This window comes from Hypoxylon fragiforme (genome assembly GCF_022984875.1).
Source record: "Hypoxylon fragiforme strain CBS 206.31 chromosome Unknown GGS25scaffold_4, whole genome shotgun sequence".
In the NCBI taxonomy this organism is placed as follows: Eukaryota; Fungi; Ascomycota; class Sordariomycetes; order Xylariales; family Hypoxylaceae; genus Hypoxylon; species Hypoxylon fragiforme.
The window spans coordinates 2,114,249-2,138,258 of NW_026054759.1; the positions used below are offsets into that span (position 1 = coordinate 2,114,249).

General features: G+C 49.2%; 7 protein-coding genes across 7 annotated transcripts; 4 read left to right on the top strand and 3 right to left on the bottom strand.

Annotated features, from left to right (window-relative positions):
- Positions 1 to 98: 98 nt before the first annotated feature.
- GGS25DRAFT_486607 (uncharacterized protein) lies at positions 99 to 6,083 on the top strand. The gene is made up of 6 exons (XM_049260648.1): positions 99 to 471; positions 537 to 917; positions 969 to 3,607; positions 3,668 to 3,881; positions 3,934 to 5,955; positions 6,036 to 6,083. Exons 1-5 carry the CDS (start codon positions 327 to 329, stop codon positions 5,838 to 5,840), a joined length of 5,286 nt encoding a protein of 1,761 aa, XP_049117855.1. The 5' UTR covers positions 99 to 326; the 3' UTR covers positions 5,841 to 5,955; positions 6,036 to 6,083.
- A 407-nt stretch (positions 6,084 to 6,490) lies between these two features.
- GGS25DRAFT_237656 (uncharacterized protein) lies at positions 6,491 to 8,221 on the bottom strand. Its single transcript, XM_049257077.1, has 2 exons — positions 7,535 to 8,221; positions 6,491 to 7,473 (listed from the first exon to the last, which is right to left on the bottom strand). The coding sequence occupies exons 1-2, from the start codon at positions 7,999 to 8,001 to the stop codon at positions 6,699 to 6,701; spliced, it is 1,242 nt and encodes a 413-aa protein (XP_049117856.1). The 5' UTR covers positions 8,002 to 8,221; the 3' UTR covers positions 6,491 to 6,698.
- Positions 8,222 to 8,775: 554 nt separating this feature from the next.
- GGS25DRAFT_237834 (uncharacterized protein) lies at positions 8,776 to 11,392 on the top strand. Its single transcript, XM_049257080.1, has 4 exons — positions 8,776 to 8,792; positions 8,854 to 8,932; positions 9,015 to 9,371; positions 9,431 to 11,392. The coding sequence occupies exons 3-4, from the start codon at positions 9,038 to 9,040 to the stop codon at positions 11,233 to 11,235; spliced, it is 2,139 nt and encodes a 712-aa protein (XP_049117857.1). The 5' UTR covers positions 8,776 to 8,792; positions 8,854 to 8,932; positions 9,015 to 9,037; the 3' UTR covers positions 11,236 to 11,392.
- A 1-nt stretch (position 11,393) lies between these two features.
- Positions 11,394 to 13,366, top strand: GGS25DRAFT_237806 (Bud-site selection protein). Its single transcript, XM_049257079.1, has 2 exons — positions 11,394 to 11,715; positions 11,790 to 13,366. Exons 1-2 carry the CDS (start codon positions 11,527 to 11,529, stop codon positions 13,137 to 13,139), a joined length of 1,539 nt encoding a protein of 512 aa, XP_049117858.1. The 5' UTR covers positions 11,394 to 11,526; the 3' UTR covers positions 13,140 to 13,366.
- GGS25DRAFT_237744 (mitochondrial 2-oxodicarboxylate carrier 1) lies at positions 13,367 to 15,314 on the bottom strand. The gene is made up of 7 exons (XM_049257078.1): positions 14,851 to 15,314; positions 14,763 to 14,785; positions 14,683 to 14,693; positions 14,580 to 14,609; positions 14,436 to 14,519; positions 13,699 to 14,374; positions 13,367 to 13,623 (listed from the first exon to the last, which is right to left on the bottom strand). The coding sequence occupies exons 1-7, from the start codon at positions 14,894 to 14,896 to the stop codon at positions 13,594 to 13,596; spliced, it is 900 nt and encodes a 299-aa protein (XP_049117859.1). The 5' UTR covers positions 14,897 to 15,314; the 3' UTR covers positions 13,367 to 13,593.
- A 633-nt stretch (positions 15,315 to 15,947) lies between these two features.
- GGS25DRAFT_486647 (uncharacterized protein) lies at positions 15,948 to 21,736 on the top strand. Its single transcript, XM_049260649.1, has 4 exons — positions 15,948 to 17,208; positions 17,259 to 19,684; positions 19,737 to 19,854; positions 20,034 to 21,736. The coding sequence occupies exons 1-4, from the start codon at positions 16,562 to 16,564 to the stop codon at positions 21,589 to 21,591; spliced, it is 4,749 nt and encodes a 1,582-aa protein (XP_049117860.1). The 5' UTR covers positions 15,948 to 16,561; the 3' UTR covers positions 21,592 to 21,736.
- Positions 21,737 to 22,511: 775 nt separating this feature from the next.
- GGS25DRAFT_486648 (uncharacterized protein) lies at positions 22,512 to 23,853 on the bottom strand. The gene is made up of 3 exons (XM_049260650.1): positions 23,397 to 23,853; positions 23,083 to 23,268; positions 22,512 to 22,904 (listed from the first exon to the last, which is right to left on the bottom strand). The coding sequence occupies exons 1-3, from the start codon at positions 23,632 to 23,634 to the stop codon at positions 22,672 to 22,674; spliced, it is 657 nt and encodes a 218-aa protein (XP_049117861.1). The 5' UTR covers positions 23,635 to 23,853; the 3' UTR covers positions 22,512 to 22,671.
- Positions 23,854 to 24,010: the final 157 nt, after the last annotated feature.

Sequence of the window (24,010 nt, forward strand, 5' to 3'; positions counted from 1 at the left end):
GAAGGTACTAGTAATGCAGTCTAAGTAACTAAGGCCCCACAGTTCGTGGCTGAAACACGTGGCTCAACAGCAAAGAGTGACGAATCTGGCAAGAACCTGGAAGCTCTGAACAACTCACTGAAACTCACCAGTGAAATTAACAAATTAACAAATTAAAGAAATTCAACCTTGAATCAACTTTCTGAACTTCTTGAACTTTTTGATTCATTCATCTCTTTGTTTTGATAACCTGCGAAAATAAACATCTTTTAATCCGTTTAATCTGTTCACTTTCTAAACTTAAATAGCTTCTCACAGATGGATTCGGTTCGAGTTAATTGGCCAAGATGACCACCCAGCTTCTTTCTACAGAATTAGCCAATCTCATACAGGAGAGTAAACGGAAACACAATGATCTTAGACAGGCAGCCGAGAAGTCTTTGGAGGAGTTAAGGAGTATCCGTGCTGCTAACGAAGCACAACTTGCCGCCGGTACGATAATCCAACCCCAGATTCGTTAGATTTATTTATATGGGAGTGCTCATAGTATAGCTTAGAACTCTCTCAAAAAGTCAACTTCGTCAACCCTTTTGTGATAGCATGCGGAACCAGGAATACCAAATTTACCGGAATAGCCATCGTCTGCTTGTCACGCCTCATTCTTGTGAGGGCTCTCCCACGGTCCAAGTTGAGCCCCGTCCTAGAAGCATTGCGCGAGGCAACCTCGGCTGGTCTAGATGTTCAGCTTAAGATTTTGCAGGCCTTACCTAGCTTGCTTCAAAATTATTCTAAGGAAGTTCAAGGCGACCTCTTAGTGACCGCCCTGAATATTTGCTTCATCCTTCAGACTACCAAGAATGGGATCGTCAACAACACATCTGCTGCCACTCTTCAGCAGCTGGTCATGACTGTTTTCGAAAAAGTGGTGGCCGAGGATAGTGAGTCTAAACTGAACTAATTTTGAAAATAGGGGAGTTAACTGGACTTAGAATTGGAACCTGACGGAGATTTTGTTGGGTATGCTCCTACTAGCGATGACGAAGTTCAGCTTCGTGAAGCGTCCATGGATGCTTACCGTATCTTCAAAGACATCTGCCTATTGACAGAGAACCAGCGGCCAGAGTATTTACGGTTTACTGGACTTCCTCAGACCTTTGGCTTAGAATTGATAGAGTCTGTCTTGAGCCAACATGCTTCCGTTTTCACCAAACCCCAGCATCCGGAGCAAGCTCATATACTCCGGACAAGAGTGATGCCTTTTATCATCTCAGCATTATCTGGGAGGCCAAATTTTGCGACCTCTGTTCGCCTCGTACGTATCCTTTACACGCTTCTGAGGAAACATCTGGATATACTACCCTCGGAAGGTGGCGAGGCTCTTGATGCCCTAACGCAGTTGCTCGACCAAGATACGGCTGTCTGGAGGAGAGCATTATGCATGGAAGTGTTTCGTGGTATATTTTCCGAACCGCCTCTTCTAAGACGCATTTTTGCCCTCTATGATTCTAAAGAGGGAGAGAAGGACATTCTCAAAAGCTTGATGGCTACGTTTGTTAGAGTAAGCACGGAGAAACCAGTGGTCATTGGTTTAGGCCACCAGTCTACTCTTCCCGTGGCCAATCCATATGCCAATGTTGGAGGTTCTTCGGATCACGCAATGCTAGAAGCTAGTGGAGTCACCGGAATAATCAGCGGCTCTGTTGGCGAGGGCCATAACACTGGCATTAGCACTCAATGGAGCACGGTTAGGGTGGCTTGCATAGACCATCTCGACAAGACCGAACCGCCACCGATTCCGGAGTCGTATATTTATGCATTGACTTTGTCCTGTATTACTTCATTGTCCGAAGGGTTAGCGAAGTTTATCTTGCCGTTAACAGTTCCTCCTGATAATAGAGCTCGCAAGCGCACCGCAAAGCAGTCGGAAATGGGAAGGCAATCGCCGGCTCCTATAGAGGAGGAAAACAATGGGCCAAGATTGGCGATAGAGAGGACCTCCACAATGACCTCAATTGAGAGATCTGGATCATTCAAGAAGAACCCAGTACCTCTCAACCCCTTGGATATCAAAGACCACCCTTTGCATGCCGAGGTATACCTCTGCGCTGGTATCATTGACGAGTGTTGGCCAGCTATTCTTGCAACATGCTCTACCTTCCTATATGCAGCCCTCGACTCAGAGTACTACCATGGCCTCGTCCGAGCATTTCAAAAATTCACGCACGTTGCAGGCCTACTCCGCCTAAAAACCCCAAGAGATGCTTTCCTCACCACCCTTGGAAAAGCAGCTGTACCACCGAATGTATTCTCTGCGTGTCTCAGTACCGGCCCGTCCAAGTCAATGGCTGCTAGCCCTGCTATGGAAACACCAAACAGTATTCTGAGTAACGCTAGAGGCCTCTTGAGTGTTGATAATCTCGTGACTCCAGTCGGCGCCGCCGGGGAAAGGCAGAGACAGGCCTCTGTGGAAGCAAACACCGTGCCACAAACATTGAATACTCGAAACCTTCTATGTCTGCGGGCACTTTTGAATCTAGGTATTGCTCTTGGGCCTACGCTTGGACCATCTTGGTCGATTGTTCTCGAAACGCTTCAGCAAGCAGACTTTGTTCTATTTATGACTGGAAAGGCCCCCGGGAGAACACCAATCGCCGGAAAGGATTCAGATCCACGAGCAGAGAGCGAAGCCGCTTCGCTCCTGGCCAACTTCAATACCGAAGTAAGAGCTGTTGAAACTGCTGCATCTAGACTCTTTGAAAGTTCTGTTGATTTCCCAAATGAGGCTTTTGTGGAGGTTGTTGATGCACTCTGTGGTTTGCTAGACCAGCAAACTGAGTCTGCCTCCGAGCCACCAAGCCGACCTCAATCATCATCTTCTCCGACATCGCCAACAATTGGTCTTCGGTCACCGAGTGGCCAATCTCGGAGACCCCTCAGTGTGATTACTTCCGTGGCTACTGGGTCAAGCCAAGAGGATCAGTTTGCTCTCGCCAAAATTGGCGAAATCGCGAGTATCAATATCGAGAGACTCCTAGGGTTTCCAGCAGATGTTTCGGGCTGGACACGTATCACTTCTGAACTAATTACCACGTTAGGCTCTGTCCCCTTACCAGCGCAAATTCGTACCCGCGCAGCGGATATTCTAGTCCATCTCATGTTAGATGCTGCCAAAGAGGTTGCTAATCTCGACGATGAGACCCGTAGTAAGGTTCAACTTCGTCTATTGGAAGCTCTCCGAGACTCTCTACTCCCATTGCAGATGGAGAATCGAGCGGCCTCCGTAGCCACTCATTCGACAGATGTTGATATCCATAGAATTATTCTTGAAGGCCTTAAAAGTCTACTTGATGATTGTGGTGATGCGCTGCTCAATGGATGGGAGATCACATTTGAGGTCATAGGTAGTATATTCGTTCAACGATTTGATGACAATGGCGTGCGAGACGTTGCTGGACAATCACTAGCCCTCACAACACGTTCTAGCAAACTCATCAGGTCTGCTTTCAGCTCTTTACAATTAATCTGCTCTGACTTCCTCGGGTCATTGCCTAAATCATGCTTTTTAATTCTCGTTGATACCCTGTACAAATTCTGCTCACAAGACGATGATCTAAACATTGCACTAACGGTAAGCACCAGACTCACCAGACTCACACCATTGACCCCTGTGCTAACATTGAATTGCTAGACTGTCACGTTCTTCTGGGTTCTTTCTGATTTCTTATCTGGAAGAAGCAAGTTATTGCCGATTACCGATAGCCTTGTTGACGATCCCAATGGAGTTTCATTGGTAGAGAAGGCATCTAATGATGAGGATGCGTCCTCGGATGCAGCGTTGTGGATGCTTCTTTTACTAAGATTGACCACCGTAACCACCGATGAAAGGCTTGACCTCAGGAACAGTATGCCTCCCTGAAATCCAATATAATGATTTTGCGCTGACGAAATTTTAAGGTGCAATACAAACGTTATTACGAATATTTGATGCGTATGGAGATAGGCTTGGCTCTGAAGCATGGTCTGTCTGCATCAAGTCGGTTATCTTCAAACTTCTTGCTTCCTTAGAGCAGGAACTTGAAGACATCCGTAAACCAGAGCATGACGATAAAGCTCGACAAGACTGGCATGATACAGCCGTCTTGGTGCTCAATGGCATATCTAGTCTTCTTGCAAATTATCTTGATGTGCTTACCGTCCACCCGACCTTTAAATCATACTGGCAACAACTCCTGGTTCATTTTGCTAATCTACTGGACTTCCAAGTCCTTGAGATTAGCACGGCAACTTTTAAGGGGTTGACGCAGATGCTTTCGCAGAGCCAAAACGGCACAAAGCAGAACTTCAACAAAATTACAATCGATCTGGCTTGGGACTTGTGGTCTCGCGGCGTCCCATTTTCGAAGAATGCTACCACCGGTAGGACAACAGATAATCAAATTTGTCTTCTCGCTTATGTTGGGGCCCTCCGCGATGTATATCGTCTTATACAAGTTGATCTCACTGTCGATCGCATTCGCCGAATGCTAACGTTGTTACGAGAAGTCATGCAGGTGGCAACCCCTGGGTCATATATAGCTGACATCGACCACCTCACGCCTTTGCAAGGACAAGTACTTGAAGTGATAAAAATGCTTCGAACAGACATACCTGGGGCACCATCTGCTTTGATATCCCAGGTTTCTGAATTCATATCACTTGCCTTCTTGGAGGAGTACGACATGTCTAAGCAACGGAACACACAAAAACGCACTTATGTTGCTATGTCTAAATCTAGCATGGCAATTTTACAGTCGCTCATAGTCAGTCATGCTGCTGATGCCAAAATTTATGGCGACGGCGCATTCTTGGCTGCTCTCACGGCTTTATCAAGGCCAATTGTGCTCAAGTACCGATTCCCCATTATCACCAAGTCAGAACAACCCTGGAAGCAATCAACGACATGTTCGTTGGTTATTTTGGAAGCCACCCTACCACAACTCCATAAGCTCGAAGTCTCGCGGTCAAGTCTCCAGGATATTTGGGAAGTGATTGTTACCATCGCCAATGGTATCATTAGTGCAGACTGTGATGCACCGCCAGACCAGGTGAACATTCTAGACGACCAAAATTTCGACATTTCTTCCTTTTTGAGACTTCGCGAACTCATCATTCCATCATTAGGCGCGGAAGTCGTAGCAGACAGGACACGAAAGGTATTCGCAGAAAATCTATTTCGGATGTCCATTATCCACATACCCGCCCCGGCAGAATCCTCGCTCATTTATGGCAACGATGGGGGTGATGTGGCTGGGCTGTCTAACCTATACAAGTCGCGAAAAGGCCGTACTATAGACCCGCCCCCCGCTAAACGCGAGAAGATGTGCTATGTCTGCTTAGATGAGCTGTTTGCTTTAGTAGCCAGCCATAACGAGGCATCAACGCCGAAAATCACAGTTCAACCGCCGACGCCAGCTTTTCTACCACCAAGAATGGGGACGACTGGGGCCATTAATATGACACTCGAACCTCCGCACGCTCTCAATGTGCGACTAGCCCGAACGGCAGCGTCATACCTCATCCTACGTGCTGCATTGACAATAAGAGCATATATCGCGGACCAGCCACTCCGTGGCCATATGCCTCAACCGCTCAGCCAACGGCGCGAGCTAGCGCGGATACTAGAGAGTCTTATTGAGCTTAAGAGCGAGCCAGATGCCATTCCCGACACGCCCAACGTCGAGAGTGAAAGCCGTAAGCATCTACTTAGGCTGTATCCACTATTAGTGAGTGCCACGCGGGTGGCGGGAACGAGTGGTGATGAAGGTGTGTTGAGGCAGTTAACGAAGGCATTGGACGTTGTTGGGTCGGAATTGGGGATTTAATGTTAAGAGGGTTCCAACTTTGTAGTAATAGTTTAGACGTAGGAAGCCTAGGTTGCTTTGAATCCAGGAGATGATTACGACATCGTATACACACGCATTCACCGTTCAATCTTCAATACCTAGAGTTAAGAACATTAGACCATTAGGTAGGTACATTTTGATACGTCAATCGAAATATCTTCATTTCGACATTCCATACCTCCTAGCTCTGTATCCATCTACTTAGGTATGGTGAGTATGTGAGTATGTACCTATGTGGGAGAGTGTGTGACCTTGAGTTGCGTAGCGTACGTAGGAGTAGTACCTGTTTCTCACTCCTCGTTAATATTACATGTGATGATGAGTAGGTACGAATATGAGTGTGAGTACCTAACCTAGATAGATACCTAGGTATGCGTATGAGTATGAGTATGAGTGTGATGGTAACGGTAATGGTAACGGTGGTGATAATGCCGACAATGCTCTCTCTCTCTCTTCTGTTTTTAATCGCAGTGCCCGCCGACGCCATGCTCAGCCAATTTTGAGATTCTGTGTGTTTTTTTTTCTTTTTTTCTTTTTTTTTTTGGTCAGCCCCCCTTTACCTACCCTACCCTGAGGTATTTTGCTTCCGCCGCCTGCCGCCTGCCGCCCACCATCCGCCGCATGCCCCCCTTTCCCCTTTGCCCCCGTACCCCTTCTTATAGATTCATTTTCTCGTCCACCCTTTTTCATAGACAGGAGAACAACCGGCTCCTGCCTACGTTGCCTAGGTATTTTTTAGTGTTACAAAGCTCCCCCTTTATAGCTCGTTTTGTCTTGAGGGTTTATCTCCCTCCGTTTTTTGTTTGCGTCATCTCTCTGTTAGGTTTTACTCTCCCTTCACTTCCTCCTCGCCGTATTGTCGAACTCGCGAACCATAGAGTCAACCACGCTCTTCTTGCTCGGCTTCCCATCGGGCCCGACCTCCTCCGCCTCGTCATTCTGCTTCTGCTGCTGCTCAATCAACTGCTTAGCCATGGTGCGGTTCTGGGCCTCGCCGACTTTCCCGAAGACGCTGAGGCCGGTGGCGATCATGCCGCCGATGTCGCCGACGTTGCCGGGGACGACGACGGCGGTGCTCTCGCGGGCGAGCTTGCCGAAGGCGTCGACGTACTTCTCGGCGACGCTGAAGGAGACGGCGCCGTGGGCGGAGGCGCCGCCCTCGCTGATGCTGCGCGCGACGGCGTCGATGCCGGAGGCGGTGGCCTTGGCCTTCATGAAAATAGCCTCGGCTTCGCCGGTCGCGCGGTTGATGTTCTCCTCGCGCAGCGCCTCGGATGCCAGGATCACCGACTGCTTCTTGCCCTCGGCGATGTTGATGGCGCTCTGGCGCTGACCTTCGGACTCGAGGATCTCGGCGCGCTTGGACCGCTCGGCTGTCACCTGTCGGTGCATGGCTTCGACGACGGCGGCGGGCGCGTGGATGTCCCGGATCTCGTAGCGCAGGCAGGTGACGCCCCAGGCTTGCGCGGCCTCGTTGATGGCGGCGGTGATGTTGGTGTTGAGGGCGGCGCGCTCCTTGAGCACGTGGTCGAGGGATAGCTGGCCGATCTCGCTGCGCATGGTGGTTTGTGCGAGCTGCGAGATGGCATACTCGGCATCTTCAACGCCGTAACTGGAAGTGGGGGGATGCTGGTTAGCATGAGTAACAGCAAACTTGGAGGGGTTATAAGTACCTGGCCTTGTATGCGTCAAAGACTCGGGTGTATAGGACGCCGTCTAGCTCCAGCGTCACATTGTCGGCTGTGATGGCGCTCTGGCTAGGTATTTCTATCGCTACTTCCTTGAGGCTCTTGACGTAGGCGATTCGGTCGAGGAAAGGTATGAGGATAGCTAGGCCCGGCTCGAGGATGCGGTGGTACTTGCCCATACGCTCGACAATCCATGCTGTCTGTTGTGGTACGAATCGGATGATGGTGTTGGCGGGCAAGGAGGGGCGCTGGAAGTAGGAGGGTGGGACGGTGCCGAGTCCGCTGATAGTGGGCGGCGACGGGGCGAGGGCTCTCGCAGTATCGTGGAAGGTTCGGAGTGAGGCCAAGGCGAGTGTGGGTGCTAGTAAAGATCGAGAAGTTGTTTTCGGGTTATTGAGTCCTCTTGGTAAGGTGGACGAGAGCACCCTCTCCGCTCTAACCAGCGACGACATGACTGTTGCTGGTTTATTGCCTCTGCAACTTTTCCGCACTTCTCTTGTTGCCTTTTTGCTTGTTGCTCAGTATTTCTACTTTTTTGTTGGAATTAATCTTAGGCTGAGAGGTGCTAGGCAGAGGTGGAGGGCCACGTCGCGAAGGTCCTTTGGTGGAGTTGAGTGGGCTTAGCTTGACGAAGTAGAGTAGAAGCTCAAAAATTCGGTTGATCGATGCTTTTTTTTTTTTTTTTTTTCGTTTCTTTTTTTTGGGAGGTACAACAGTATTACATAATTGAAGCTTCAATTAATTGACTTCTCGGAGACTCGGACTCAATCGGAGATAACCGGACATAATGCGATATAGTTACTTTTAGATAAGCCTCGAAATGTTCATAATTCTCTATAAAAGAAATAGCATATTACGTCACCAGCAGTATGCCATCCAAACCTGATGAGTAACACACTTCCTTTTCTTCTTCTTCATCAATCAACATTTACTCGAGGTCTTTAAGCTGAAATGCTCCGAAGGAGTGCATTTGTCCTCACTGTTATTCCTACGGCTCGGATTCACGAAATAGTTTGTCCCATTAGAAGACGATCATCTCATTTTGTTACTACCTGCAACTCATCTCCCTCATCATCTCCTTCATATGCAGTAGCTCAACAGGTCTAGAAGTAATTGTAGGATGGCAACACCTGCAGCTGCCAATGCATGACATATGGTGCTGGCTATACCTGGTCATTGAACCTTGTTCTTCAATCGAATCCTTCGCCTGCTGTTGCTTGACTAGTGCCGCATTGCTGCAGTAGTGAGCTCAGATCATTGTTGGTGGCAAGACTACCGCTGTGCCTGCAGGCTGACAAGGCCAGGGGATATATCAAAAGGTACCCGATTACATACAACATTGAAGGTGAAGTCAGTGTAGGATGTAGTTTCTACTTACCGTGGGTAGGTATATAAAATACCATCATGTTCGCATTCTTATAATTCCTAGAACATCTAACATCTCAACATCTGCATACATACCTAGGTATTAATTCTCTGTCATGAAAAATGACTATTATAGGAAAATCCCCCTTCTGCTCTTCTTGCCTTCAGATTTTTGACTCCTCCACAGAGCCTTCGAGTCTAACTTCAGTTTTTCACATACGCCCTGATTTTGCGAAGGCCCATCACCATTCTATCGCCTCACTGACGCATGCAGTGGAAGCCAAATGTCCTATATGCGTTGCGGTAGCTGCCGCCTTGCCCCCTGAGCCCATCTCTGTCTTGCCAGATAAAAATGCGACCAGCTTTCATATCACCAAGCACAAAGACGAATTTCAAATCACAATTTTCATCAATGTCAATAATTTGAAAAGACCAGTTTTCTTTAAAGCGGCTCAAGGTCAGCCTATATCAACTTGACTTGATGAAGTTGGTGAGAATTACTAATGATTCGTCTAGTGGAAAGAAGTCGAGGTAATCATGACAATGAGCTCGAAGGGTTGAATCTCTGCCACCACTGGATCATGGACTGTGTACGTTCCGAAAGTCCTGAGTTTCACAGCTCGTGCCGGAACCATCGCACCAGATCGCAAAAAGCCCTGAGACGTCCTTCCCGTCTTATTCAGTTAAGCAAAGAAGGCGACGATGCAGAGCTGTCTTATACGATTCGCGAGTATATTCCAGGCCAACAGCCATCGACGGGCTCGCTCTATGTCACAGTCAGCTGTCCAGACTGGACCGATGACATGGCGGCTAGCGGAGAGCTCAGACTTGAGAACGTGCACTCGTGGACTTCGACTTCGCTACTCCCAGGCTGTCTCCGCCAGGCTGCACAAATTGCATTTGATGCTGGCGTTCAATGCCTTTGGGTTCCTAAGCTCGACCCTAGTTATACCAAAGACCCAATCACTACCGCGCACATATTTGCTGGAGGTGTATTTAATATCGCCTCTATGACTTGTGCAAAGTTGTCTGACCCTCTGCTGTCCTCGAGTAGGGAATTAAGCAGAATGCCTGTTGTTAGACCGCAATGGGCCCCGGAGCAGAAACTTGCAATATATAGGAACGAGGGTTTCCAGGATTCAGTCACTGGTTCTCTCCTGTGGAACTCGGCTCTCTTCTACCAAGCGACTCTCCTCTCCCCTGCCACTCTTTACTGTGGGAAAGACCAGCTCTGGTGGCAATGCTATCACGGACGAGGAGCATTGTGCAGTGAGGCCCTCGCTGTGACTGGTAACCACTGTAGGAGTTCTGATAATCAAGAAGAGATTCTTGGCCAGCTTGCAGTACACAAGCCCTCCATGTGGGGGCACTACAAATCATATGCGAACTTTGATCCACCAGTGTCCGTTTCTGAGGCGGGTTCGTCAAACGATGCCAATTTTCTTGGGTTTGAGTCATTCCAGAAATGCCTGGCTGCAATGTGGACAAAGACCATCGCAGCATATTCCATGACTAGTATACAAACAACGGAAGACAGAGCTGCCGTGATCAATAGTATAGCTGAATGTGTACCGCTACTGGCTGCGCCCGGGGCTGCTGGCCTCTTTGACTCTCTGACATATGCCCACGGCTGTTGGTCTGCAGACCTCGTGGAACAACTTGCTTGGGACGTTGTATGTGATTATGGCGAGGGCAGCCGAGGGCTTCCTTATCGGAACAATACTACGGATCGCTTTCCAACATGGTCGTGGCTAAGCATTCCTGGAAGAGTGAGCTTTGCGTTCCCGATCTCGACGCACCCTAGGATTACTACGAGCAGCATGCTACCCGACGAACCTTTCCTTTCTCCGGTAGCGAAGGCGCGCTTCTCTACTGCTGAAGAATATAGCGCTATTGGAGTTGCTACTTCTGGTAGTGCGCGAGCTTGCGGAAGTCTAATTCCTGCGAGAGTGCAGGCTCTGACTGCAGAGGAATACTTCGCTGCATTGCAGCTAGAAGGTCTGGGGAGAGGGCATGTGAAATGGGACTGCCGCGACGAGCTCGACCGTGCTCTCAAAGGGAGGGGGGAGAATGAGAGCGATGCGTATCGTGCTTGGCCTATATATGCCCACCAATACGAAGATCGTGGGGTACTTGGGGTCAGAGGCCTGCTGCTGCGACGGATTGAAAATGGCCAGTGCCAAGTATTTGTCCGCTGTGGTTGGTTCCAGTACCACGGTCAAGCCGAAGGTGATAAGGATGAGCCTTTGGTGTTGGATAAAACTGTGGTGTTTCAACAAGGCGATGAGGCGGGTTTAGAGGAGGAATTCATAATCGTTTGAAATAATTAAATGCTTATCTCGACTTGTATCCTGCATGAACATCTGTAAAGTGTAAACCCCTCGAAAAAGGGGGGTAGGTTTGTGGATAAGGCCAATGCAGCTTACATGCATATCTCAGACTCTCTTAGTAGCATATTCAAATACCAAGCACTTTGGAAATTTCTCACCTATCAAAAAATAGAGATAACTAACTAACTAAACCTAAACCTCTTGCGCATCTCTCGCAGCTAGAATTCCTAGTTACCTCACTTTCTCAAAAACCCAACCACCACACCCCCCATACCCGCGAAAATGCCGAAACGAAAACGAAGCCACGAGCCCAGCCTCACAGAAAAACTCACACAATGGCACAAGGAACTGGCGCGCGGCATGAAGGCGGCCAAAGGGTTCGAGCGCCAGCGCCTGAGCAAGCGCATCCGCGAAGCGCAAAGCGACCCTCTCAAGGTCACGAGGCTAGAGCGGGAGATTGCCGTGCTGAAGGTATAACCTAACCTCAATCAATCAATCAATCATTGTCAAGTGGAAAAAGGAGCAAACACGGTTAACACGCATAGAGCCTCGACCTGCAACAGGCCGCGCACGCGCACCTGTGCTCGTCGCTGCTGAAAGTGAAGGGCGTGGCCGAGGCGCCCAAGCTGCCGGCCGACATCATACGGGCGATCCCGAAGCCGGAGGGTTTGTCGGAGGAGGAGAAGACGGCGCTGCATAATGTGACGAGCGCGCTGTGCAACCGCAAGCAGATACGGGATGTGGTCGAGGAGGCGGTGATGGGCACGTGCATTGCGCTGAGGGTGCCGATGCCGGATAAGACGAAGAAGGGGGGGAAGAGTAAGGCGAAAGAGATAAAAGAGACGAAAGGTACGAAAGGTGACGAGCGGAGGAAGGGTAAAGATGAGCAAGCTGGTGGAGGAGAGGACGACGAGGTGGCTATTCCTGAGAGAGAGGAGGCGGGTGAAGAAGGGGAGCAGTCGAATCCTGAGGTTGAGCCGGAACCTGTGCTTTTGAAAAGGAAACGGGATAAAGCTACGATTGACGAAGAAGAGCTCGGCAGCGACGAGGACGAGGATAAGGACGAGGTAGATGACCAGCCGTTTGAAGGGTTCTCGGATAGCGACGCGGAGGAGCGAGTGTGGTCGCGGTACGACGATTTTGTGGCAGGCTCCAGCGAGTCAGATGATTCAGACGAGGATGGTTCCGATGCAGAAGACGACTTTGTCGATAGTAGAGCGAGGTCGATCCGAAAACCGACGACGACATCCGACGACATATCTTTATCGTCTGTCGACTCAGAGCCCGAGCCCGAGCCCGACTCGGATCCAGAAGTATCCGGAAGCGACAGCTCCACTGCCTCCGCCTCCCTCCCGAAACCAAAGAAAGCCAAAACCGGCCCCATCTCAACCGGCGGCTCCGCGTTCCTGCCCACGCTGATGGGGGGTTACATATCGGGCTCCGAGTCCGACGCCTCCGACATCGACGTCGGGCCCTCGGCGCGCAAGAACCGGCGCGGCCAGCGCGCGCGCCAGGCCATCTGGGAGAAGAAGTACAAGGAGAAGGCGAAGCACGTGCAGAAGCAGCAAGAGACAAAGGGGCGCGACCAGGGGTGGGACATGCGGCGGGGCGCCGTCGGCGACGACGAGGACGGCGGCGGGAACAAGCCTTGGAAGAAGGGGATCCGGAATCCGTTTGATAACAGGAATATCCACCCGGACCGCCAGCAGCATGTTTCGGGAGGAGGAGAGGATGGTGGTGGTGGTGGTGGTTTCCGAGATATGCCCGAGAAGCCCAAGGTTCCCCCGAGCAGAGACGACACGGGGCCCCTGCACCCGAGTTGGGCGGCCGCTAAGAAGGCTAAGGAGGAAGGGCAGAAGATTGCCTTTCAGGGGCGCAAGGTTGTGTTTGATTAGGTGCTTAGGTGGGATATATACATAAGTTGGTAGATACCATGGTTAGCAAATCACACAGCTGGCGTTAAAAAAACATTTGATAATAGTAGTTGTGGGAAATTTCTTTGATTGTGAATGTACAGTACTCGGCCTAGCTTGGTAGCTAGGCTCTATCTAGATAGATGCCTACGGAACTCATCCGTTCCATGAGGACGATCATGTTAATCTCACATTTGAAAAGCAATATGAACCATTAATGAGGACAGAGAAGCACACAATCGGAACATGGACTAGTATTGAGAACAAAGCGCGTGCGAAATGTGTATGCCTCTATGCCTCTATGGACACCTGCTGTGAGCCAATATGCAAATAGCCAGCCAAACAGAGAGATAGAGAGAGGTATCATATCAATGCCTAGAAATTTCAAACCGTGCAGAACAGGTAGGTTACTTTGATTTGATTTTATGATGGCTTTTTATGGCTTTTGTATGGAACGGAAGAAATCCTGTAGGTGAAAAATTGTTAGTGATTTTGCCCAATACATTTGGCCTGTTGGTAGGTTGGAGATGTTGAGACTTACCATCATGCCCGTGAACACAACTAAGAGGATACCTCCTCCGGGACCAAGTCTAAGGACCTTGGGCAGGAAACCCTTGTAGAGCGCACCAAAGCCTTCCTCTTTCATGACAGTGCCGCAGGCTCCCCAGGCCCAGTTGTACTTGGGGGTCTGGCCGGGAATTCTGGGGCTGTTTTGGATGCGCGACTTCACGACGTCCATGGGTGTGTTGATTATGGTGCCGACCGTGCCGCCGACGGAGCCGGAAAGCAGGCCGTTCAGGATCTCGCCTTTCTTGGTCTCTGCCTTTGGTAAGAGCTCTTTGACCTGGAAGATGCAGCCGAAGTAGCCGGCGTTCCAGAGTATGTGGCGCCACAGGGTGCTCTCCAGGCCGTTGTACATGGCTAGGAGACCCTCGTTCTTGATTGTCTTGGCAACGACATCAATCATGCCAGAGTATTTTCCTGCAGAGGCTTTGTCTTGCAGTCTGATCTTGACTAACTCAAAGGGCACGACGACAAAGGATTCAGTGGCTCCGGCAGATGCGCCTGTCAGGATGGAGAGGGACTGGTTCATCTTCTCGGCTCCAAACACCTTGCGGTAGAACTTTCCCCACTCATCGTTGGCGGCAAACTTGGTAGCACGCTTCGGGGCTTCCATTAGAATGGGCGCGGTGATACCTCGGTATAGTCTCGAGAAACTGGAAGTTCAGATAAGCACATATGTCACAACCTCGTGATTAGGTAGGGGGGGCGCCATACCCTTCATTGCGCACGATCTTCGAGAAGCAGTCCACCATGCCAGTGTAAGCATCCGCACCAGTTGCCTTGCCCGATTGGAGTTGTCTATTGTGTGTTTAGTTTCGAGCAGCCATGACGGTTGAATAGCATCACATTGCTGCTTACACTCTTGTCTTGACAACGTCCAAAGGGTACCTGGTTTGTTATTAGTTACGCGGCATGCTATACACGACCCAGTAGGCATGCGGATGTTGAGGAAGGATAATACATGGTCAGAATCTGTGAGGAGAGTTAGAATATCAGATAAGTATATAGTCATGCCTGGAAAGCATAGAATCCGTCACTTGCCTCCGAAATACCGGCAATGGCACCTAATTCAGAGTGTTAGTTCGTGGCGCGCATGCCTCCCGGCAAAGACTGGAAGTTTGCGACTGACCTGCGCCAAAGGTGTATATGAACGGGAGGGGCTTATCTTGCGACATGATGGGCGATGGTTTTCGAGCTTCTGTAAACTAAACAACTAATGATGAGCAGACTGAACATGAGTGAGCTGAAAAGTGAAACTTGGAGACACGATGAAGGAGAGTATTTGATCAAGACATACCTGCGGCTACCGGCGGGAAGTGGATTTGGTGAAAAAAAATAAGAAGTTCGAATTCGAATTTCCGATTTGCGATGACGGCCGAATTATACAAAGGCACTAAAACCAAAAGGCCAGGGCCAGCCGAGTCGGAGTTCCTAGGAAGGCAGTCCCCACACCATGCGAGCATGTTAATCTAGGGCCTGGAGCATGCGACCCCACCTGAAAACACTTAAAAGACCTGGAGATTCGGCAGGGATTATGTCTACCCTAACCTAGATACCTACTTGAAGTACACGTATGTAAGCTTAGGACTCGAGGCTGAACTAATACCCCAAGTACATATGTCAATGTAGCAGGTTAGTCTTGGAGCTTATGATGTAACTACCTATATAGCAGCTACAAATAGTTACCATGTTGGAAATACCATGTAAGGACCCCGATCGACATCCAAGGTTGTTATGCATACAGCATACCTAATGGTACAGGAAATCCATGTCTCTACCTACATATTACTATGTATCTAGGTGTCGAGGTTGAGCTCTCGGGATATATTCTTATTTGTAGCCCTATAGCTCTGTTGAGGCTCACCAACGAGGTATGATTGTTGAAAGCCTCTTTAATGCTTTGCAGAACACACGACCAATAATTGACAAGGAAGACAGGCATACAATTAGAAGCATTTAAAGCCATAACGCTCTTATCAGTTATTATCTGATCTGTCACAGCAGTATGGCTATATAAGTGGGTACTTAGCTAGGTTATCCTACCTAGTTGTGCCATGCTCTGCCGCAATGAGATATGATTGGTTAAAAAGATGCCCTCAACGACCCGGAATTTATTGTAGTACCTGGAATTTAGCGTCGCGGGGTTTCGAAGGCACACATGATAGAAACCGCGGATACGCACCTTCTTTACCATTTCGAACACATCTAATAATCCACATGCAGGTGACTTATCCTTTTCTATTCCTCCAAATATTATTTGACAAACACGTACTCACCTCACCCACACTGAGTTTCTGATAATTATTGCAATATTTGATCGAGATTGACTTACAAGGTTACTTACGCGACACTTGATAAAATATTCGACTGCTACAGTTATTAGATAACTAATTCGCGACACTACTATAGATCGATCGAGCGTCATCATTTTCGCCTTGTGGGCAACGGTAACTGAACAAACAGCGGCCCATCATTCCAATCCCAAAATCTATCATCTACGTATCCGAAGCGCAATTCAATAAATATATCTTCATTTATCTATATAGCATCTCACTTATCGCTCGATACTTACTCGACGCCGATCACCGCATTCGCCCCTTTATATCTGCCTCCCTAGATACCTAGTCTTCCACATCGACACCACCCCTCCAAGACTTGGCTAGACGCGCCAACTGCCATACCCTAAAGCATTTTGAAGTTCCACCACAGTGGGAAAACTCCCCTGACTTCTTGTCACGTCAAAGCGCTTCTTTATCGCACCTTTAAACAGGCCGTGATCCTTCGAGATTCACAGCGAGGTGCAGTTTGAAGTGCTTTGAACGACGCCCCATCGCATACACATGAGTTATCTACTTTGGAAATATTACTGGGATAATGATGTCGACAAGTTTCGTCGGCTGCTGGCACCGGCCAGTTATTCCCAGAACCCATCCAAGACCCACGTTACCGGAGTAGGGAGCCCCGGCGCATTGGGAACTTCTCCACGCGCTACCACCAAATCGCGCAAGGCATCTGCGTTTGGCCCTGCCAATGTCACGACCAAGAATGGAGGAGGAAATATTGGGAAAAGTGAGATCAATAGCCGTGATCACTCTGGTTTAACCATTCTCCTCCGAGCCGCCTCATCCACCTCCTCGAATGCTGTCTCCTTCGTTGAGGCCCTCCTTGACCATCCCGCCATTGATATATATGTTCAAGACCATGAAAGTGGATGGAACCCATTGCATAGGGCGTTGTATAATGGAAACATCTCGATCGCTCGATTGCTTCTTGAGAAGGAACGTAAAGATCTGACTGATTCGGTCGGTGGTGTTATCATCACCAAGGTGGGACAGCTGATTAAGACGAAGGATCATGAGGGAAATAGTCCGTTTGACGTTTATAATGCTACTATCGCGCTACGAAGTTTGAAGGCCTCCGAAGACCGTTCGAGCTCAGGGGATGATGGATCGGACATGGATGAGGGCCCAGGTGGTGAAGACGTTAGGTTAGCCACATGCCACTTAGATGAAAGTAAGTCACTAATGTGTCATTCAGGCACCATGGCAGATCCTCTGGCCTGGGTGGGGAGGTCTTTACGTTCGGCAGCAATAACAACCTCACTCTTGGGCTTGGTGATGAAGACGATAGACAATACCCCGAACGCATTCACTTGAAGCGGCCCGATAACCTCATCCAATATTTCTGCAACCAATATTTAGAGGAGAGAAATCGGCCTTCAAGTTTAGGAGATTCCACGTCTGGCGATTCGTCAGAAGTCCCCACTTTGGTCCAAAACCGCCCTCTGATGATCCAGGACGTTGTGCTCTCCAAGCTGCATAGCGCCATCCTTACAACTGACCCGATATCTAATTTATATGTTTGCGGAATTGGGCGTGGCGGTCGTCTAGGTCTCGGCGACGAGAACACTCGATTCAACTTCATGCCTGTTCAGGGTGGATTATCTGATAAGAAGGTTATCCAAGTCTCTCTTGGCCAGAATCATTCAATGGCTGTAACTAGTACCGGAGAACTTTGGACGTGGGGTTCAAATATCTACTCGCAGCTTGGGTTCACACTCCCACCTCCAGCTCGACCTGATGAGGAACCAATGAGCACAACACCACGACAAGTATTTGGTCCGTTGAAGAAGGAAATAATATTAGGAGCAGCTGCCTCTGCCATTCATTCCGTGGCACACACAGGGTCTTCCCTGTTCTGCTGGGGGAAGAACGTCGGCCAACTTGCCTTGATGGATGCGGATTCTCGGTCTCTTGAAGTTCAGACGATTCCCCGAAAAGTTGCCGCAACACTACTCTCAAGCCATTCTTCAATTGTTATGGTGTCTGCTATTGAAAAAGCGACTTCATGTCTATTTGAAGACCATGCAGTTTGTGTTTTCACAAGTTACGGTTATAACATGATCAAGTTTCCTACTTATGACCCATTTACTAGCTCACCACTACAACGCTCGGTACAACTCTCAATGTCCTCTCGATACGATGCTGGCCGCCGTGAAATTTACCATATCACGTCCAGTGGAGAAACCATAGCAGCTGTTACGGGCAACGGCGACCTCTTCACGATGGTGGTCAATCACTCCCCCGACGGGAACCAACCTGCCACTTCTACAACTAACCCGTCTAAGATTAAGGATGCTGTAACAGTACCTCAATGCATCTGGAGTTCAAAGAAGGATGGAGTGAAATCTGTGACTGTTGGAGAGAATGGCTCGGTGATGCTTTCAACCCAATCAGGGGCAGTCTGGCGTCGAGTAAAGCGAACAAAGGCTAAAGACACCAAGGCTTTCGCACCGGCGGGCACCAAGCGTAAGGATTTCAAATTTCAACGTGTTTCATATATCACGGACATAGTCGCTGTTAGAAGCTCCGCATCTGGTGCGTACGCTGCGATACGAAAGGATTGCGATGTGACTCGAGAACAAATCGAGATAGATAAACCCGCCCTGTGGCAAGACATGGCTTCTTTATTTCCCCTTTCCGGATTTCAGGCCATGAACTCGAAGACACGAGAAAATAAAGACACGTGGAAATTCCATGATTCTACTGTGCTACAGGGTCGGGTAGATACGTTAGCCTATGAGGTGTTAACATCAACTGATCTCGAGGAGGATCTACAGGCACATCTTCAAAAGTGGCATTTTCAGCACGACAGTCTTGGCATGGTTGTTCGTGCGGCCGCCTACCCGCACCTAGCAATTCCCGTGCACTCTTGGCTTTTGTCTGCTAGAAGTCCACTGCTCCGGACCGGGCTACAGCATTTCAGAGAAACCGGTACTTACGAAATTGAAGACATCTTGAAGATCAGCCAGCATAATGATCTTACCACTGTAGAGCTCGCAGGTAGCGTTGATTTGATCACTCTTATGAATTTTGTCGCCTACCTGTACTGCGACACACTCGTCCCAGCCTGGAACTTTACACGACAATCAAAGCCGCTGGCATTTAGATATCGTCAGATTCGCGCCGAGCTCATGAAATTGGCAGCTAACCTAGGTATGGCTGACCTCGAGGCTGCCGTTAGAATCCAGACTTCACCACCACGCTCCATGAATAAGGACTTTAAGAAAGCAATTGAGGACCCGACTTTTTTTGAGGACGGGGATACTCTTCTAGAATTGGATGGCGACGAGGTTATCATCCATAGTGCTATGGTCTGTCAAAGATGCCCATGGTTCCAAGGCCTCTTCCACGGTCGCTCGCGTGGAATGTGGTTAGAGAGCCGTCGGGCAGCACTAAATGATTCTGATCGCATCAATATTGATATGAAACATATGGACCCAGAATCATTCCATTATGTTCTTCAATACCTATATGCGGACGTTGGTGAAGAACTCTTTGACGATGTTGCCGCCGAGAATATTGACGAGTTTTCCGAGTTGGTCTTAGATGTCATGAGCATCGCTAATGAGCTCATGCTGGATCGTCTATCGCAAGTTTGCCAAAAGGTCATCGGCCGCTTCGGTAAGTCTGCCCAGTCGAGAGATTCTTCTATCCAATAGCTAAGCAGTCAAAGTGACTACTCGAAATATATCGACGCTGCTTAATGTCATAAGCCCCTGTTCCGTGACCGAGTTCAAAGATAAGGGGTTAGAGTATATCTGTCTGCAGATGGAGTTGATGCTCGAAAACCAGTGAGTACATCTGGTTACTTTACTTGAAATAACTTCCTTTTGGTTTCTGCTTTTGCTCGCCACGCGAGTCGAATCGTGTCCGATTCAAATTGGAGGCTTAGCTAGTCGGTTCCTATCATATATACTCTCTGACATTCGACAATATCATTGGAGAGAACATATCGCTAATATTTGGGCAGCCTCCTTGACGATCTTGATGATGACCTCTTGATCGAGCTCGATGAAGTTGTCAGAGATAATCAGCTAGCTAGATGCCCGTTTGCGCGAAGCGGGAGAGCCGACCTACTTCTTCATGAACGTAACCCAGGGTTAGCAGAAGATATTCTTGAGGAAAGGCAGAGACGAGTGAAGGAAATAGCATTTAACCTCAGTCAAAGAGATGATGAGAAAAAATTGTCATCCTCGTTCAAGGCCCGTATTGGGAGCTTGGACGACTCTACTGGTTTCTCACCTATGCCGGATAGAACCAGGGGGAAATCGAAAGCAGCTCATAACGAACCTTTCACACCAGAACTCCGACCAAGGGATTCTCAAGCGGATCTGATCTTTGCTATGGACGAAGATGGATCGCCTGGTGCTGCACGTTCCATTTCACCAAGTCCTCAATTATCGAAGCCTAAAGGGAAGAGCGATTCGTACCAAGTACTAGCATATGGTGCCTCTTGGCGAGAAGGCAAAGGCAAGGCTGTTGAAGACACATCTGCACTAGTTGCTACTCCTCCGACGATGCTGTCATCGTCAGGTCTTAGACCTGGGAAAGCATCTGACATCCCTCTTATCACAGACCAATCGGGATCGGGTGGCAATCCCTGGGGTTCTTCAGCACTCCCAACTGAGCGTTTAGACCTGCGTGAAGTTCTAGAGGAATCGCGACCTGCCCAATCAGCTCTTTCTGCGGGATTGGCGGCCGAGAAAAGGGACACCGCCAACAAATCTCTGCCACAGAAGATATCTCAGAAGGAGAGAAAGAGACAACTCCAACAGCAGCAAGCAGAACAAGCAACTCGACAAGAACCTAGATCTCGACAGTCACAATCGCCGTGGACAAAGGTCGAGGAGAAGAAGGAGTCGCCTTGGCAAAAGGTCCCCCCTGCTTCGAAGGCATCTCCGATAGATGTGTTTGAATCCTCGACCGCATTGTCGGGGGCACCGTCAGGAGCAGTCCCAAAACCAAAACCGCTTCTTGCTGCAGAGGCCTCGTCCGCCAGATCTGTACCGCGACGCACAGCTTCACCAGATACAAGGTTCTCCGGCCAGAGAAACAACAGTGGTCCACAAACTTCTACGAGCGCTGTTCAACCCAAGCAACAACCAGTCGGTCCATATTCAAAGTCCTACATCAAGAGAGCGCCCAAGCCGGAGCAAGAAATAGGTATCGCGCTAGCCGATATAATAGGAGAGCAGCGGCGGGAACAGGAGGTTGTCCGCGAAGCAGTCGCTAAACGTAGTTTGCAGGAAATTCAACAAGAACAAGCATTCCAAGAGTGGTGGGATCAAGAGAGCCGACGTTTACAAGATGAGGAGGCGAGGCGAACCGCCCGTGAAGAAGGAAAAGAAAAGAAGAGAGAGTCAAATGCCAGCGGGCGAAGGGGCAACCGCAACAACAAATCAAAGAGAACCAACATCAATCCCAACAACAGCAACGTAGGTCCTAGTAGCCACAATAATAGCGTAGAATCAGGGCCTAGTACCAGTTCTAGGGGGCGAGGGCGCGGAAACAGAGGAAGGGCTGCATGATACCTAGACAATTGTACATTAGTGTGAGCTACATATAAGCTCAGGATCGCCTCTCCAGTTGACAGATCCCATATACCTACTTGCGTACTGTTTTAAGGCCATTTGCAATATGAAATATTGATAAAGACAATGCAACGTTCGCACACTACAGTTATCACGAATGGTTTTCGTCTAATAAGTGATTCATCAACTATCTACCTAGGTAGATAGGTATTACTGAGTAGACAGCGAACCCCCCTCTCTCTCCCCTTCCCCCCTATTTCCCCCTCCACTTTTTCCTCAACACCTACTAGGTACCTAGGGTCCCTCGCCACTAACCCCCCTTGGCCCACATGGCCCAAGAGCACACCTCCCCGATATCTGCATCCCGCTCGCAAACCTGGGGTGCATGCCCCTTCCCCCAATATGCGACAGCCACCACAACTTAATCCCATCAATCTCATCTAGCTACGCCCCGTTCTTAGTTTGGATTAGCTATCGATCCGGGAATGGCAATAGAGTTCGTTTGAGCTTTCGGAAATTCCTTTTCTGCCCCGGATAGAGACGAAGAGGCCTGGGAGAACGCCGTCGACGCTGGGGTGGCTTGAAGGCGCTGATCGGATGGCATGGATATAGAGATGGGGGAGTGGAGAAACGCCATTGCCTTGCGGAAGCGTTTCATCTCTTCTAGGTATCTTCGATAGGGTACGGTGGTACACATGGGTATCTGGGGATCTTGTAAGTTGGGTAAGAGGAAGATGAAGAGGGATGTGATGAGTTGGTTTAATGTTAGGAGAAGTGTCACTATAGAGGTACTAGGTAGATATATGATATATGTAGGTGGGTATATGTGTAGAGAAGGTAGTTTGTTATTGTTTTCTGTCTGTCTCAATTGACTCATGTTTTCTTATGAATGAGTAATATGTGAATCACGAATAGGTTGATGTTCTTACATTAGCTAGACATGACCCTTTCGGTGTGAAGGCACGATTTGGTCATATCATTCAATATTATCTGCTGACATGGGGCTTAAAGCTTCATACAGCGACGTTTGGTACCTCTCATATAAACTCGCTATTGATTCCTTGTCAAGGGTATCCGTCAGTCTTTCCGTGTCCTCGGCCGCACCATCGACACACCAGCCCGCTTCTCCACCACCGCAGACGTATCCTGGACCACGTACCCATTCGCTTCGTACACCGGCCTTCCCATATCGCTCGCATCTAAGTAGCACTCCACGCCCAACTTGTCTGCCAAATCATTGCCATACTGGACAAGCGCTGTTCCGTATCCCTTTTTCCGGTGCTGCGCCATCGTGCCTAGGGCTTCGAGATCTACACAAAATTCCATTAGTTCAAGTGCCCATGTTCCTGCCCGTCTTGCACATTGCAGCGAAAAATACCTAATAAACCAGCCGCTCTTGATGATTTAAAGTAGCAAACTATTTAGGTACAGATATAGATGCCGAGGCAATTCAAAATAAATAAAATAAAATGAAATGAAAAGACCTACAAACGTGCCCACGACTCCCCAACAGATACGCCTGCGTCTTCTCCATCGGGTCGTAGAACTCCGTCCATACGTCCTCCCGAATATCCGGCAGATCGCCAAGGGCGGGCCACCGCGCGCGCCATGACCGCCGCGCTGCGTCGCTGCCTTCGGGGATGATGCGGTATACGGCTACTGCGGCGGGGAGGCCTTTGAGCCATGGAATGTATGAGTATCATAGAGCATTAAGCATTAAGCACCTACCTAAGGATATACTTCTTCTTTTCCCCTTTCAGGTGCAGACATGGGTAGTAAGGGGGGAGGGGGGGAGTACGCACCAGTATCCGGGTCGCGCACGATAATGACTTCCGTGGCGGGGATGTCGGGATCGGTGCGCGGGGCAAGGTTCTTCGCGAAGGCGCGTTCGAGCCACTGCCTGCCGTCGGGCGTCTGCGGGTAGATGCGCCGGATGAAGTCGTCGTTGAACGAGTCCCACCACACTGCGATCAGGTCCGGGATGTCGGATGCGGATGCCCAGTCTACGATGGGTAGGGTTTTGGCGCTGAGGTTTCCCATGGTGTAGACGTTTGGGGGGGGGGGGGTTGCTGAGCTCCTGAAGTTCGATTTATTGGGCTTGGATATGGGGTGTAATTGGTATGGCTACTAGATACCTAGTACCTACCTAATTGAGTTGATATATATATATACTTACCTACCTAGTATGTCTACTTCTCACCTGGCTTGGTGTTTACGTAAATACTACTTAGGTACCTACACCTCACTTCAACGTTAAAGATGGTATGTAGTGTCTGGTAGCTAACCTACCAAGCAATGTGCAGAAACCAAATACTACCTACCTAGTCCTTCCCCGCCATCTTGTCGAATCGGGAATTACTTGCGTATATAGCTTGATGTGACCTTGCTAGTGTTTTTCGGCATTGCTGCTAATTGC

Coding starts and splice junctions, on each gene's coding strand:
- GGS25DRAFT_486648 (XM_049260650.1), bottom strand. CDS start 23,634: ATGGGAAACCTCAGCGCCAAAACCCTACCCATCGTAGACTGGGCATCC. Junction 23,269..23,396: donor CGTGCGCGACCCGGATACTG/GTGCGTACTCCC, acceptor CATGGCTCAAAG/GCCTCCCCGCCGCAGTAGCC. Junction 22,905..23,082: donor GGGGAGTCGTGGGCACGTTT/GTAGGTCTTTTC, acceptor AATTTTGTGTAG/ATCTCGAAGCCCTAGGCACG.
- GGS25DRAFT_237744 (XM_049257078.1), bottom strand. CDS start 14,896: ATGTCGCAAGATAAGCCCCTCCCGTTCATATACACCTTTGGCGCAG. Junction 14,786..14,850: donor CATATACACCTTTGGCGCAG/GTCAGTCGCAAA, acceptor ACTCTGAATTAG/GTGCCATTGCCGGTATTTCG. Junction 14,375..14,435: donor AAGATCGTGCGCAATGAAGG/GTATGGCGCCCC, acceptor CTGAACTTCCAG/TTTCTCGAGACTATACCGAG.
- GGS25DRAFT_237834 (XM_049257080.1), top strand. CDS start 9,038: ATGACTATTATAGGAAAATCCCCCTTCTGCTCTTCTTGCCTTCAGATT. Junction 9,372..9,430: donor TTTCTTTAAAGCGGCTCAAG/GTCAGCCTATAT, acceptor TGATTCGTCTAG/TGGAAAGAAGTCGAGGTAAT.
- GGS25DRAFT_237806 (XM_049257079.1), top strand. CDS start 11,527: ATGCCGAAACGAAAACGAAGCCACGAGCCCAGCCTCACAGAAAAACTC. Junction 11,716..11,789: donor GGGAGATTGCCGTGCTGAAG/GTATAACCTAAC, acceptor TAACACGCATAG/AGCCTCGACCTGCAACAGGC.
- GGS25DRAFT_486607 (XM_049260648.1), top strand. CDS start 327: ATGACCACCCAGCTTCTTTCTACAGAATTAGCCAATCTCATACAGGAG. Junction 472..536: donor CGAAGCACAACTTGCCGCCG/GTACGATAATCC, acceptor AGTATAGCTTAG/AACTCTCTCAAAAAGTCAAC. Junction 918..968: donor AAAAGTGGTGGCCGAGGATA/GTGAGTCTAAAC, acceptor AACTGGACTTAG/AATTGGAACCTGACGGAGAT.
- GGS25DRAFT_237656 (XM_049257077.1), bottom strand. CDS start 8,001: ATGTCGTCGCTGGTTAGAGCGGAGAGGGTGCTCTCGTCCACCTTACCA. Junction 7,474..7,534: donor TTTGACGCATACAAGGCCAG/GTACTTATAACC, acceptor CCCCACTTCCAG/TTACGGCGTTGAAGATGCCG.
- GGS25DRAFT_486647 (XM_049260649.1), top strand. CDS start 16,562: ATGAGTTATCTACTTTGGAAATATTACTGGGATAATGATGTCGACAAG. Junction 19,685..19,736: donor AAAGGTCATCGGCCGCTTCG/GTAAGTCTGCCC, acceptor AAGCAGTCAAAG/TGACTACTCGAAATATATCG. Junction 19,855..20,033: donor GAGTTGATGCTCGAAAACCA/GTGAGTACATCT, acceptor ATATTTGGGCAG/CCTCCTTGACGATCTTGATG.